Source organism: Cynara cardunculus, unplaced genomic scaffold (genome assembly GCF_001531365.2).
Source record: "Cynara cardunculus var. scolymus isolate 2C unplaced genomic scaffold, CcrdV1 Un_Scaffold_1059, whole genome shotgun sequence".
Classification (NCBI taxonomy): domain Eukaryota; kingdom Viridiplantae; phylum Streptophyta; class Magnoliopsida; order Asterales; family Asteraceae; genus Cynara; species Cynara cardunculus.
The window spans coordinates 101363-117370 of record NW_020200672.1 but is presented as its reverse complement, the minus strand read 5'-3'; the positions used below and the strand labels follow the sequence as shown (position 1 = coordinate 117370).

At 39.4% G+C, this 16008-nt stretch overlaps 1 protein-coding gene across 1 annotated transcript in view; it reads left to right on the top strand.

Moving 5' to 3' along the window:
- Positions 1–15631, top strand: part of LOC112502194 (tobamovirus multiplication protein 1) — a 46085-nt gene extending 30454 nt beyond the window's left edge. The window contains exons 9-13 of the mRNA XM_025106042.1: positions 2402–2466; positions 12351–12425; positions 12499–12574; positions 14153–14316; positions 15358–15631. Coding sequence (XP_024961810.1) covers positions 2402–2466; positions 12351–12425; positions 12499–12574; positions 14153–14316; positions 15358–15381 — 404 coding nt within the window. The 3' untranslated portion in view covers positions 15382–15631. The remainder of the gene's footprint in view (positions 1–2401; positions 2467–12350; positions 12426–12498; positions 12575–14152; positions 14317–15357) is intronic.
- The last annotated feature ends 377 nt before the right edge of the window (positions 15632–16008 follow it).

Genomic DNA, 16008 nt, shown 5'->3' with positions numbered 1-16008 from the left:
TGATCCAATTTTCTGCACTAGCGTTTAATATGGTGGGTGCATGGTCACTTTGAGCAACCGCTGCCACACCCTTTCCTCCGAGCACTGACTGACTGGAAGGTCACTTGTAGCATTTTTTGCAAAGCCTCAGATTGTTCCTTAGTGAATGGACTGTTTTCTGTGGCTGCAACAGGGCCAGACGATTGAAATGACTGCCTCGCTGAAGGGTTTCCATGTATATTCCAGCATATGTCCTTCATGTGACCGGGAATCTTGCAGTGATCACACCAAGGACGATTTCCAAATCGCTTTCCGTCACTGTTGCTGCTGCTATTGTTGGTCCTTTGTTGCTGTTTCGTAATCGGAATATTCCCACTTTTGATTAGAGTGGGTGTTATATTCGACATGGATGTCTGATGAGGATTCTCGGTGGCAATGCCACTTTGGGTTTCGCTCACCAGGGCTGTTCACCCATATTTAGTCATCAATTTGACGACTTGGAATGAAGTAATAGGTCAGATCTGCTCTGATACCATATAGAGAGTAGAATAGGCAGAAAACCAAGTTCTTGATTTCCTTTTTCCGTAATACCTTTGAGATACAAGAGGCAGAAATATATAAAATAAAACAGAACTAACTTCCACAAATCTAGGAACTAACAAGACTACTACTAAGCTATCTACAACAACCAGATAAAGCACATAATCTTTTATCATTACAGCTGGCCTGATCGGATTCAACATTCACATCTATCTCAAAGGGCCTGCATGAAAATGTCGTTGGTTGTAACCTTGCTTCGTGGAAGTTTTGGAAACATGTTGTAGTTTCTTGCTTCAGTGCAAAGTCTCATTATCAAAACAAGCATCTAATTTGAGATGGTTCGAACTAGTGCCTTGTATCAAATATCAATGCTTGGAATTCTCCAGAAATGGATGGGCTTATGTATTGAGTGCCAAATGACTATTCCTATTGTAAGAACCAGGTCTTCCATGAGCATAACATATTGAAGTTGTCATTTCGAACAAACTTGCATTGTAAAAAAAGAGAGGGAGCCTCCATCCATCCAGTCAATGTGCTTATGGAATGAGTTTCAACTTATTAATATCCTGAGAAAGCCTCACGAAAGACTCATGTAGAATCCACATGCACCAAGTAGTGCAGGACTGGAAAGGCTCCAACTGTGTCTTGGATATATTAGTATTTTACATGTCTATCATACGGGTTGTTATACCTTATATCTGGGGTCTTGTCGTCTTTATATTATTCTATGAACCATAAACATTGAACTATTATGAAATAGCTGGTATAGATTTCTTTTAAGGGAAGTAAATTTCGTCGTGGCTGGAGTTCAGAAGTCATGATGCAAGAGATGAAGTGCTGATGAGCCAATAAAATACTTGTTTATACGAGTTGTTGCCGCTACCTTCAGTAATTTCACTGATGACTTGAGCGGAAAGCTTCCTGCTCTACCATGGGAGTAATGTCATTTCAGTAGTTATTAATTTGAGGTGGTTTCGCCTTAGGGTGTATGGTCATTTAGTCAGTCAGCACGTATGGAATCCTTATTAACAAGTTTCCTAACCAAATTATAGCGGTTTGTAGCTTTTGGTTGTTTAACCATTTTCCACAAACTTTCAGCAAACCTTTTTTTCCTCTTCTTTTTCATCACTTATCTTGCAGCAAAGAATTTACTGTTAGTTCCTTTAGATGGTCACTTATCATGGGATTCAACAACTTAACTGAAATTGTTCCCTTTTTAGGTATTAGACTTGTTGGTTTCTTTATATTTTTTGCAAGCTAATATTTCCATGACTTTCCTATCATTATCCAACTTCTAATTAAAAAGCACCATGAAATAAAAAGAAAATCCTTTATTATCTCCTTGCCCTCCAACTCTTTTCTGCTATGCATGCTACACCACCATTAAACTACAGATCTTTTGTAAGTTGTATATGACCTTTACTTGGTTTCCAACATATTCGTGATCTACAACCAAATTTGATGTCATGTCATGCCATCACTAAATATTATCGAATGCATCCATCTTGATGGCATTTACAGCAGCAAAACAGAATTTTGATTTACTGGGAAAGACGTGAAGATAATTCTGTTCGTTCAAATTGGATACTGATGGATCAGGCACAAACTAGTTTTTGGAAAGGTGTTGGTTGTATGATAGATGGCTGTACATCAATAAGAAATGTTATTGTTCCTAGATGTGAAGATAATTCCATTCGGTTTGAATTGGATATTGATAAGAACATGCACAAACTAGTTTTTCGGAAGGTGTTGGTTGTATGATGGATGGCTGTACATCAATAATAAATTTCATCATTTCTACAGAATGTAATATATGAAACTTGCTGATTTGATTTTTTTCACCCATCAGCTTTGAAATGATTTTCGTTTATACTGTAAACAGGATATGTATTGGTGTCAAAAATGAGTAAAGTACGATCTGAGAGAGCTTCTTCGGAAATGTGGAAGGTAATATTCAAGTCCGGTGTGAATATTTCCTAATATATGACATTGTTTAAGCTCCCATTTGTATCAATCACATCATGACTACTGTCTTCTTTTATATAAGTGAACACAAGCGTCAGTAGTTTGAAGACAAATGGCTTACATCCCAACATTTTGATGGTTCTTGTGAAATGCAAAGCTTTGTCCGTTTTTTGTCTTTGTTAGAATGAATACGGTATATATTTACTTAGGCCTACTAAACCCATGGGCCCTTAGGGTTTCTCTTTGTCTAGGTTTTCTATCTATTTATATCCTTATATCCTTTTTGTGTAAAATATAAGTTAAAAGCAATAATATAATCCCTGATTACATGGTATCAGAGCTTGGTTTTGTAACGATCACTAGTTTCACGGATCGAAATTTTTGTTCTTTGATTAGGGTTCTTGTTCTTCTAGTTTCGGTTTCTTCCTTGTGTGGGATCGGTTTTGCTGGTTGTTTGTGGGCTTCGGTTTATCCCTGTGATCTGTATCTCGTGGCTGCTGTTTGCTAAACTCTCAGATCTGGTCGTGTTTCAAAGATACGGCTAGTAGGGTTTTTTTAGGGTTTCTTGTGCAGTGTAATCAGAGAGAACTCTATATTATATGATTAATCAGTAAAAATTCAAATTTACAAGAGGAGAGACACTATATATAGACATAATTACACGGGAAACCCTAACCCTAAAGCCCATCGGGCTTGGACACATTACCATAAACAGTTTATTTAATTAACACTCTCCCTCAAGCTGGAGCATATATATTGATCATGCCTAGCTTGTTACAAAAAGATGTGATTCGGTTCCCTGGTAATGCTTTGGTGAAGACGTCGGCTAATTGATTGCTAGTATTGACATAAGAGGTTGAAATAGATCCATCTTCAAGCTTTTCCCGAGTGAAATGACAATCTATTTCAATATGCCTAGTTCTCTCGTGAAATACAGGATTGCTTGCAATATGGATAGCTGCGTCATTGTCACACCATAAATTCATCGGTTTAGATTGATTAAATCCAATCTCTCCCAATAGATTACGTAGCCATATCAACTCACAAGTAGTATGAGCCGTTGCACGGTATTCTGATTCAGCGCTTGATCTTGATACAACATTCTGCTTCTTGCTTTTCCAAGATACCAGATTCCCTCCCACAAAGACACAGCCTGTTGTTGATCGTCTGGTTGTAGGGTCTCCATCATAGGAGCTTCACATGGTTTTGTGTCGATCATGCCAGAATCATGTAGTATGTCAAGGCAGTATTTTCGTTGAGATAGGCAAATTCCTTTGTGATTCCAAGATACCTCAATACCCAAGAAATATTTCAGTGGACCAAGGTCCTTAGTTTGAAATTGAGATGCGAGGAATTCTTTCAACTTCTTAATTCCATTCTCATCACTKYCYGTAATCACAATATCATCGACATAAACCACTAGCAGGATACATCCAGAATCAGATGAAGTAAAGAACACTGAGTGGTCATATGAGCTTCTTCGTAACCCAAATGTAGTTACCACAGAATTGAACCGACCGAACCATGCACGAGGTGATTGCTTTAGGCCGTATAACGACTTCCGTAATTTATAGACCTTCCCAGACTCCTCCTAAGCAACAAACCCGGGGGGTTGCTCCATGTAGACTTCCTCTAGCAGATCGCCATGTAAGAAGGCGTTTTTCACATCTAATTGGTGAAGAGGCCAATTATAGGTAGTAGCTAGAGAGATGAAAAGCCGAATAGACGCCATCTTTGCAACAGGAGAAAAAGTCTCAGAATAATCCACTCCATAAGTTTGGGCATACCCCTTTGCAACCAAACGAGCTTTTAACCGTGCTATCGAGCCATTAGGATTAACTTTCATAGTAAACACCCACTTACAGCCAATTGCTCTTTTGCCAGCAGGTAACTCTACCAAATCCCATGTGGTGTTATGATCAAGAGCATTGAGCTCATCAATAATAGCATCTGGCCATCCAGGATGAGTCAAAGCTTCTCCAACCGTAGATGAAATAGGTATAGAATCAAGGGTAGAGACCAAACAACGAGATGACCTGGAGAGTTTATCATAAGAAACAAATGAAGCAATAGGATACGTGCATGAACGTTCACCTTTCCGGAGAGCAATAGGAGCGTCAAGATCAGGATCCTCATTTACTGGAGTGGGTATAGAAGCTTCAGGAGGTACATCTTCTGGGGATGGTGGATCTGCAGACTCAGATGATATTGGTGAAGACGGAGAAGGTCGTTCGCGCCTATTATATACATGAACAATGGGTGGTATGGTGGCTTGAGTAGTGGACTCAGGAGTGGGTATGGTATACACCAACAAGTCATCATCTTTCTCATTTAAAGGAGTCGGAGGGGAAATTGGGAAGAACGGCACGTTCTCATGGAAGGTAACATCCCGAGATACAATATAGTGGTTAAGATTGAGAGAGAAGCACCTGTAACCCTTTTGGAGACGAGAGTACCCAAGGAACACGTATTTCAGAGATTTGGGATCAAGCTTGGTGATAGTGGGGCGTGTGTCACGAACAAAGCATGTAACACCGAAGATCTTTGGCTCAATAGGGAATAATCGTTGTCCTGGGAACAAAACAGAGAATGGAGTTTCTCCATTCAGGACAACAGACGGCATTCTATTGATAAGAAAACAGGCTGTTGATACTGCATCGGCCCAAAAAGACTTAGGGACGAACATCTGAAACAGAAGTGCTCGAGCAACCTCAAGGAGGTGACGAGTTTTTCGTTCGGCTACCCCATTTTGTGCTGGAGTATCAACACATGAGGACTCATGAAGAATACCATTTTGCAACATATAGGATTGAATTTGTTGGGATACATACTCTTTTGCATTGTCACTTCGTAAGGTTTTAATAGATGTTTGAAACTGAGTTTGGATTTCAGAATGAAAGGAACGTAAATGATTAAACACTTCTGTACGGTTTTTCATGAAGTATAACCAAGTAGTTCGAGAATAATCATCTACAAACGTAACAAAATACGTAAAACCAGACTTAGACGTTATAGGACATGGCCCCAGACATCAGAATGTACTAATTGAAATGGGGACGCAGCCCGCTTATTGACTCTAGGACTTAAGTGAACACGTTGATGTTTGGCAAACTGACATGACTCACATTGTAAATACTGTAAATGGGAAAATTTAGGACACAACTTCTTGAGACTCTGTAAGGAAGGATGACCTAGTCGACAATGAACTTCAAAAGGAGATGATGAACTGGAACTTGCCAAGGAATATGGTGTGGGTGGTTCAAATATGTATAGGCCATCCGACTCCCGTCCTCTACCATTAATCCTCTTCGTCTGCAAATCCTGAAAGACACAATGATCAAGAAAGAATGAGACACTACAATTCAAAATGCGAGTAATTTTGCTCACAGACAGTAAGTTAAAAGAAAATTTTGGTAGGCTCAGGACTGAGGATCACGAGACAGATGGGAACAATTTAACAGTGCCAGACCCAATTATTTGGGAGACAGATCCATCAGCTACTGTGACTTGAGCTGAGGATGCATGTTTATTGAAATTTAGGAGAAGGTGGGAATTACCAGTCATATGGTCTAAGGCACCTGAATCAATGACCCATTTGGAGGAGGATGATACAAAACATTTGCCAGAGTTACCTGTCTCAGCAAACATAGCAGTGGAAGCAGCGGGGTGCTCATTTACCATATGAGGTTCCTCTTTGTGTCTCATAGCTGTGTCATCTGATGTAGTTGCAGCATGTGCTAAGGAGAGTCTCTGATTTCTAACCTGCCGTTTCTTGCAATTAAACTTAGTATGACCAAGTTCATGACAGTAGTGGCACTCTACGTCTGAGTTAAAATCAGCTGGTCGATTATTGTGGCCTCCTCTAGTGCTACCCCTTCCACGATAGCCACCTCGAAAACCGCCACGGTATCCACCTCGGCTAAGTAAAGCCGAATTATGATCAGATGGTTGAGTAGGTCGAAAATCTTCATGCCGAAGAACCCGAGCAAGAGTCTCTTGAAGAGAAGGTATCACGGATTCATTTAAGAACTGAGATCTGATGGAATCATATTCTGGGCGTAAGCCAGTTAGGAAGCTTATGACAACAATCTGTTCCTTTTGAGTCTGCATAGTTTTCACATCAGTACTCAATGGGAGAAGAGAGTTCATTTCCTCATATCTTCTTGAATTCCATGGCATAGGCGGTAAGTGATCGGTCCTGTAGTTCCCCACGATGGAATGACTTACGCTGTAAATCCTTGAAATATTACTTTGTCCGGAGTACAGGAAGTCAAGATATTCTATTAGCTCTTTCACATATTCACAGTGACTGATTAAAGTTGAAACGGAGGGCTCAATAGAATTTATAATTTGCAAGAACATACGGGCATCTTGTTGTAACCAAAGGTCACGATTACCCGTAGTGGGAGGGTCAGATTCTAGATGGGAAGTCATTCCCATACTTCGAACATACAAACTAATCGTTTTGATCCATTCGAAGTAATTGTTACCATTAAGCTTGTTTTCAGTAACTTATTACGTCAGGAACACGAGTACTACCGGAGGCTTTATCATCTGTTCGTCATATTAATCAAATCAGAAACGAACACCCAAGGGACAGATTATCAAAGGAAACCAGACTAAACAGATAGCAATTAACAGAGTTTGACCAAACAGATGAGATCAGATCTGTTGCGACTAGATAACAGCAAAATTAGACCAAAAATACAGGAAAACAAACCAGATTGGGGGGGGGTTCCGACGTGAACAGTAACTCCGATGTGAATAGTAACTCCGATAAACCCTAGGCTCTGATACCATGTAATCAGAGTGAACTCTCTATTATATGATTAATCAGTAAAAATTCAAATTTACAAGAGGAGAGACACTATATATAGACATAATTACACAGGAAACCCTAACACTAAAGCCCATCGGGCTTGGACACATTACCTTAAACAGGTTATTTAATTAACATGCAGCAAGGGTTCTTGATCCTAGGCATTTTGGTTTATGATTTGCTGCTGTCTGGATTTGGTTGCTGCCGGTTTTTTAATCCAGATCTGGGAGTGTTCTTCTTCCTCACGACTTCAGATCTGTTTGCGTCTGGGTGCTGCTTCCTCGGCTGTTTGATGCTGCTGTGATTCGGGGCTGTTTTGCTTGATTATTTTGGTCGACAGCAAGCTTTCTGCTGTTGTTTGAGCGACAGCAAGTTTTGCTGCTGTTTTTTGCTTGTTGCCCAAGTCTAAGCTAAGGATTCAATTCGTTTTGCTTCGGTTTGCTGCAGGTTTTCTTTCCAGGTTAGCAGCCCTCCCAGGCTACTGCTGTTTTTTTGTTTTTAAACGCTTCATTTTCAGTTCCCTTGAATCGGAAGTTTTTTGTTTATCGGTTTTTTTGGCACCCTGTGAGTGCGTCATTTGCTTTCTGGTTTGCTATCTTTCGTTCTAAGTTCTACATTCTCTCTTCTGGTTCGTGATTTATTGGAAGATGACTGGAGAAGACAAAACATCTGACAGTAACAGTAGTTTATGTGTACCCGAGATGCTTCCAGTAAATGTTAAGCTCACCGACAACAAGCTTAATGGCTCCAACTACTTTGAGTGGAACAAAACTATTCGTATCTATCTTCGGAGCATGGGAATGGCTTCTCATCTCACATCGGATCCTCCTTAATGTAACGGTTCTGATTCATGGTTCCAAAGCGATGCTCGTTTGTACTTACAAATTATCAATACTATTGAGCCTTCTGTTTCGTCTTTGGTTAGTCACTGTGAATATGTGCAGGAACTTATGGATTATCTTATTTTTTGTATTCTGGACAAAGTAAATTCTCTCGAATATATAGTGTTTGTAAGCCCTTTCATCGTGGAGAACAACATGACCGACACTCACTACGTATGTCATGGAGTTCAAGAAAGTGTATGAGGAGCTTAACTCTCTTCTTTCATTAAGTGCTGATGTCAAAGCCATGCAGACTCAGAGGGAACAAGTGGCTGTTATCAGTTTCTTGACTGGTTTGCGACCAGAATTTGACTCTATCAGATCTCAGTTCTTGAATGAATCTGCTATTCCTTCTCTTCAAGAAACATTTTCTCGTGTTCTTAAGAATGAGAATCTTCAGGCTTTTCAAACTTCTAATCGCAACAGTGCTCTGGTTGGTCGAGGGGGATTTCGTGGTGGCTACCGAGGAGGATTTCGTGGGGGTCACCGTGGTGGCTCTAGAAGTGGCCACAGTGATCGAACAACTGACTCACGGGCTACTATTCCAGATTCTGATAATGTTGAGTGTTACTAATGCCATGAGTTAGGTCACACCAAGTGTACATGTAAGAAGCTTTTGGCCAGACATTCGAGGAGTTCATCAGCGCACATTGCCTCTGCCTCACTGTTACTATACCCGCAGAAGAATATGCTCGACTTTTAGGGACCGAGAATTCCACTGCTCCGACTGCTGCATTTGCTGAGACAGGTAACTCTAGTACATGCCTATTATCTTCTGCCTCCAAATGGGTTATTGATTCAGGTGCTCCAGATCATATGACAGGTAATCCCACCATCTTTTCTAAGTTCAGTAAACACAAATTCCCATCACATGTCACAATTGTTGGCGGGTCTACCACACCTGTCCTTCTGGCACCATCGATCTTACCCCGTCTGTTTCGTTATCTTCCATATTGAGACTATCTAATTTCTCGTTCAATTTGTTATCAGTCAGCAAAATTACCCGTGCTTTAAATTGTTGTGTCTCATTCTTTCCTGATTTATATGTCTTTTAGGATCTGTCGACGAAGAGGATTATTGGTAGAGGGCGGGAGACTGATGGCCTATACGTATTTGAACATCAAGTACCTTCCTCATTGACTTGTTCCAGCTCATCGTCTCCACTTGAAGTTCATTGTCGATTAGGTCATCCATCTTTACAGAATCTGAATAAGTTATGTCCTGAGTTTTCTTATTTACCTTCTCTACAGTAAGTCTTGTCAGTTTGCCAAACATCAGTGTATTAATTTAAGTCCTGGAGTCTGTAATAAACGGGTCTCATCCCCATTTGAGTTAGTCCGTTATGATGTTTGGGGACCATGTCCTGTTACTTCAAAACTTGGGTTTAAGTATGTTGTTACGTTTGTTGATGATTACTCTCGCACTACTTGGCTTTACTTTATGAAAAATCGATCTGAGGTTTCACACATTTTTGTTCACTCTATGCTGAGATTAAAACTCAGTTTAAAGTCTCCATTCAAACTCTTCGTAGTGATAATGCAAAAGAATATTTGTCCCAAACATTTCAGTCATATATGATTCAAAATGGCATTCTTCATGAGTCTTCCTGTGTTGACACACCATCCCAAAATGGGGTTGCGGAACGAAAGAATCATCATCTCTTAGAGGTGGCTCGGGCTTTATTATTTCACATGACTGTTCCTAAAGTCTTTTGGGCTGATGAAGTTGCTACCGCTTGTTTTCTTATCAACCGAATGCCTTCCGTTGTCTTGGATGGTAAAAGTCCTTTCTCAGTTTTGTTTCCTACAAAATCATTGTTTCTTGTCAACCCAAAGATCTCTGGTAGTTCCTGTTTTGTCCGCGATACCCGACCTCACATAACTAAGTTGGATCCAAAGTCCCTTAAATGTGTCTTTCTTGGTTACTCTCGACCTCAAAAAGGGTATAAGTGTTTTCCCCCATGCTTAATCGATACATTGTATCACGAGACGTTACATTCCGTGAGAATATACCCTTTTTTTCTATGTCCACTCCTTGCAACCCAAGAGATAGTGATGATTTGCTGGTGTATACCATACCTATTCCTGAGTCTACTACCCCATCCGACTCGACACAGACCCAAGAGCCTACTAAACCACCGATAGTTCATGTGGCACTACATCAGATCCCAACCCAACACCATCTTCATCATCGTCTGCAGATCCGCCTAATGATGATCCTCTTGCTTTGAGTAATCCACCACCTTCTAATACACAGGTCCTGATCTTGATGTTCCCATTGCTCTTCGGAAGGGTAAGCGCTCATGTACTTACCATATTTCTTCTGGTGTTTCCTATGATAAACTTTCTTCATGTTCTCGTTCTTTGATCTCTACACTTGATTCTTTATCTATTCCTAAAACGATTGGTGAAGCTTTGGCCCATCCTGGATGGCGGGATGCTATGATTGATGAGATGAATGCTCTCGATCATAATGATACATGGGCTTTGGTAGAGTTACTGCAAGCAAAAAGGCAATTGGCTGTAAATGGTATTCACTGTGAAAGTTAATCCAGATTGATCCATGGTTTGTCTGAAAGCCCGATTGGTAGCCAAAGGATATGCTCGAACTTATGGAGTCGACTACCACAAGACATTTTCTCCTATGGCTAAGGTACTCCCCCCCCCCCCATCCGTCTGTTTGTTTCATTAGCCGCTACTTACGACTGGGTACTACACCAACTGGATGTGAAAAATGCCTTCTTACATGGTGATTTACATAAGGAAATCTATATGAAGCAACCACGTGGGTTTGTTGCTCAGGGGGAGTCTGGTAGAGCTTGTAAACTGCGTAAATCATTGTATGGTTTAAAGCAATCCCCTTGTGCTTGGTTTGGACGGTTTAATGCCGTAGTGACTGAGTTCGGCTTATGGAGGAGCTCTTATGATCATTCTGTGTTCTTTACTTCGATCATCCAGATGTATTCTACTACTGGTATACGTTGATGACATTATGATTACTGGGAGTGATGAAACTGGGATCAAGAAGCTAAAAGACTTCCTTGCGTCTCGGTTTCAAACAAAGGACCTAGGTCCTTTAAAATACTTCTTGGGAATTGAATATCTCGTACTCGGAAAGGGATATGTTTGTCTCAACGGAAATATTGTTCAAATATATTGAATGACTCTGGTATGATTGAAACAAAACCTTGTGAGGCCCCAATGATTCCAAATATGAAATTGAAAGCGGACGATGGAGATCTACTTGAGGATCCAGAAAAGTACAGAAGAATTGTGGGAAAGCTAAACTACCTAACGATTACACGTCCTGACATCGTTTTTTCTGTGAATGTAGTAAGTCAGTTTATGTCATCTCAGAGAACTCCACATTAGGACGTTATTAGGCATATACTGAAGTATCTAAAGGGTGCTCCTGGTCTTAGTATCCTTTATTAAAATCACGGTCATCATGTCATAGAAGGGTTCACAGATGCCGACTATAATGGGGATCCTACTACTAGGCCGTCTATGACAGGCTATTGTGTGTTGGTTGGAGGGAATCTAGTTTCATGGAAAAGCAAGAAACAGAATGTCGTTTCCCGGTTAAGTGTTGAATCTGAATACAAGGCTATGGCCCAAACCACTTGCGAGCTGATATAGTTGGGCGTAATCTGCTAGGCGAAATTGGGTTTGCTCAATCTAAACCAATGAACCTCTACTCTGATAATGAGGCGGCTATCCACATTGCAAACCATCCGATGTTTCATGAAATAACAAAACACATCGAGGTTGAATGCCATTTCACTCGTGAAAAGCTAGAAGATGGAATCATCTCAACTCCCTTTGTTCTAACAGGAAGACAACTTGCTGATGTCTTTACCAAAGCTTTACCTGGTTCGCGAATCTCTTTTATTTGTAACAAGTTGGGCATGATTAACATATATGCTCCAGCTTGAGGGGGAGTGTTAGAATGTAAATACGGTATATATTTACTTAGGCCCATTAAGCCCATGGGCCCTTAGGGTTTCTCTTTTGTCTAGGTTTTCTATCTATATATATCGTTGTATCTTTTCTGTGTAAAATATAAGTTAAAAGCAATAATATAATCCCTGATTACAGTCTTAATATATTTTGCTGCTCCTTACTGCCAAACAATTGTGCTTGTTATATTGCAACATATGTTTGCAGGTTGCTGGACTTGCCATGGTTTCTGTTCTTTGTTTTACTACAAGTTCAGTTGTTGCTGTTTTCACAAATATACCGGTACGTAGTTTTCTTGTTTATAATGCTCGGTCCTTGGAGTCATGCTCCTCAAGTGCCCATGCCATTGTTGCAGGTGCTGTATCATTGTGGTTGGCGGAGCATTGGAGGGATATATGCCTCTCTTCTACTGATTCTCTACTACCTTATAGGTAAAGAAATGACCATTTTTTTTAAAAACCTAATCTTATTCATGGTTCCACGTTTACCCTTATATTTCCTGTAGTGACAAGATCAAGCACACTGTCCTTTTTTCTTCTTGTGTGGAAAAAGAAGGGAAAAGTCTGAAAAAACGCAATGGACATTCATATTTTGAGCAATGAAGTCCATGAATCTCGCAGTAGAGTTCCAAACCTCACCTCGCTCTTGTGACATGCTATGTTTCCCCTCTCTATTCCCAAGTAAAGCATTTTTTTGAACAAATAAATCCTTTCATTTACTGAAACCAAACAAATTGATCCTTTCTAACTTATAAAAGCGGTTAATGTGGTAAAATCATGGGAAAATCTGGAAAAAAAAACTCATTAGCGGACTTTCATATTTTGAGCTATCAAATCCCTGAATTTTCTTTTTAATGACTAAATCCTTAAAACTTATAAAACAAAAGGAATATATACCATTTATCTCTTAATTTATTAACAGATCAGTACAATGAACCAGTAGAACAGAAAATATATACCATTTCTATTAGCCACTCCAACGTATAATATGCCAAAAGTTGTTGCTATCCCATTTACAAAATATGCCAAAAGATATGCCCATCTCACTAACAAATGAATATACTAAAAGTTGTGCCCTTTGTAATTACAAAATAAAGCCTAGTCTATATTAAGAACCTTATCTATTGAAGACCCACCTCCATCTTGGTGGTCATGTACAGGGTTTCTGAGTTTGTTTTTGAGCATTCCTTTTTTTTACTTTAAAGCCCATTTTTACCACCAGAGCCGGTTACTGGTCAATTTTTAGGGTCTGAAAGACCATCTTGTTCGATTTCAGTAATTGCAGGGATCTATTTGTTCAAAAAATGTCCAGTGATTTAATCAATCCAAATATGAAAGTGTGTTGGGTTTTTTTCAGACTTTTCCTTTACTTTAAAAGCCATTTTTACCACCATAGCCAGTTACCGATCATTTTTAGGGGCTGAAGTACCATTTTGTTGATTTCAAAGTGCAAGGATTTATTTGCTAAAAAAGTCAGGGTTTTAATCCTTCAAAATATGAAAGTGCGTTGGATTTTCTCATACTCTTTCCGATAAAGAATTAGGAAGAAGATTTGCAATAACAGAGATGACAGGGATGGAAGTAGACTGATCTTTCCCCTAATTTCCTGTAATAGCAATATCAAGTGCACAATTGTTTTTTCTTTGTTGAAAAAAGAATTAGGAAGAAGACTTGCAATAATATGGATGACGGGGAAGGAAGTAGACTTACGAAAAAAGGATGACGGGTCTATTGGTCCATTTGCAGCTTATTTCACATGTTAGAATATAGATTGAAATTTGTATCCCAAATGAAAATATGTTTGATGATCAGTTTTCTTTTGATAGAGGGGTCATTTTGTCACTTGAGGATCAATTAAAGGTGCAATGTAGCCAAATAGAACTTGTGACATTTAGCCCTAAATTTCTTCATGTTCAGTTAGATCAATCCCATGGACACTAGTTTGCAAGAAGTTGGTGTCTTTATAGTACAATGTACAAAATTCTGGATCATACCATGTTTTTTTTCCAGGTTCATCAATACCTTCAGCTTTTGTGTTATGGATAATGAGAGAACTTCCACCATCAGTTGCGATTAATGTACCCGAAGAATCAAGAACACTAACTTTTGTCAGCGACTATTCAGCTACAACACAACCCCAGCATTGGACGACTATTACGACCGCACAGAATCAGGTTCAAAAGCTTCATTTGCTAATCTTATATAAGCTGTTGGTCAACTTCTACGTTTATTTCATTGGCATGTTTATCCAATATCCATTTTAAGCTTCTCATTTGTCTCTCTTGGTGAATATAAATATGCAAACAATTTCTGGAAATGATATGATATAGAGATTATTTAAACCAAACAAAATGTAAGGAATTAATCCCACACAGAGTAGGTTGTAGGAAGGGTAAAAGAAGCAGAGAGTTTGTTTCCGTGAAGAATTTACTATTTTGCAAGATATCAAGGACATGGAAGTCTTTTGAATAACCATGGTATTTGACACCTATTGCCCAACTCGTCCATGAGGTCTATGCAAAGTTCTACCTATTCTATGATAAAATAGAAATGGTTCCACTGGCTAGAATCTTCATAGAATTGACACAAACTGTTCATGGCATATCGATTTAAAAGAGTGCGCTTTGCATGAGTTTGGACAGCTATGACTCAATTTATCGGAGTTTCAATTTTGAAATATGTGATTGTAGTTATGTCTCTTATGACGGAATGGGAAATAATATTATCTGATATATGGTAAAAGGACAAATACCCTCCCCCCCCCCCCCAAAACAAACCAAAACCACTCTACTCTGTGTGTAGATGTTAAGTTTGCAAACATCCCACCCTCCTCCAGACTCCACCTCCATATGGGAGATACTGAGGTCATTTGGTTTGGTTATTTGGTGAAAAGACATTGAACAGGGGCCTTCATGGAACTGGGCCCGTTTTGGTCAGGTCTCTCTTTACCACGCTTTGACAAAATGGGGATCTTCACAGAAACAACAGTCCTGCTCTACGTACATTGTACCCCTTCCAGACCCCACCTACAGTTGGGTTCTACTGGCTCGTTTTAGTTATGGTTTTGGACACATCAACAGGGGAGTAACCATTAGTTAAAGTTTGTTACATGCTGCTGAATTATGTGAATGTTGGTGGCCTTTACACTTGTTTTTTTCTGCTTACCATTTGGTCTGTGTAAAACAAGTCGGAATTTGATGGGGTTTTAACTGCAGACATCAAGGGCAAGTCCGATATGACTGGAATTCAGCAAACAACGAACAATCTTCATGACTGAACACGAAAAAGAAGGAAAGCGGATGAAAAGGGCAAGTGAGATGAAAAAGCCAAATCTTTTACTGCCATGTTGCTATGATTTTGATAGTTTAGGTTCTCGTAAATATCAGCAGTAACCATTCTGTTTTTTTGTATTTGAATGTATGGGAGCCTCGGTATCAAAATTAGATGTTTTGTTTATTTTAATCAACTTTCGTGTCTAAAATTCGAGAACCACCTGAATTCCCATTTGTGGCCATGGGTCCGTCACTTTTGAAAAGTTTTTTTTTTCAATTTATCACCTTCTGACAAGTTTTAGCATGCCTTTCCCCAAAACTTATCTTATAAGAAGGTTGTGTTCCCTTGGTGCTTTCATGCCTATCAAGGCATCAAATCCACATGCACTTTTGAGATGGTAATTTTGAGCAAAAAAACACATTTTCTTTGTTATCGACGTTTTGACCCAAATAAAATTTGATTAAAACTAAAACAATATAATGATTCTTTTATTTATTTGCAATTTGGGGTATTCTGCTCCTTCAAACCATAGTTTCGAGTGAAATATACTAGGTTGGTTTGGTTTGGTTTATTTTCACTCATTTCTAATGTGG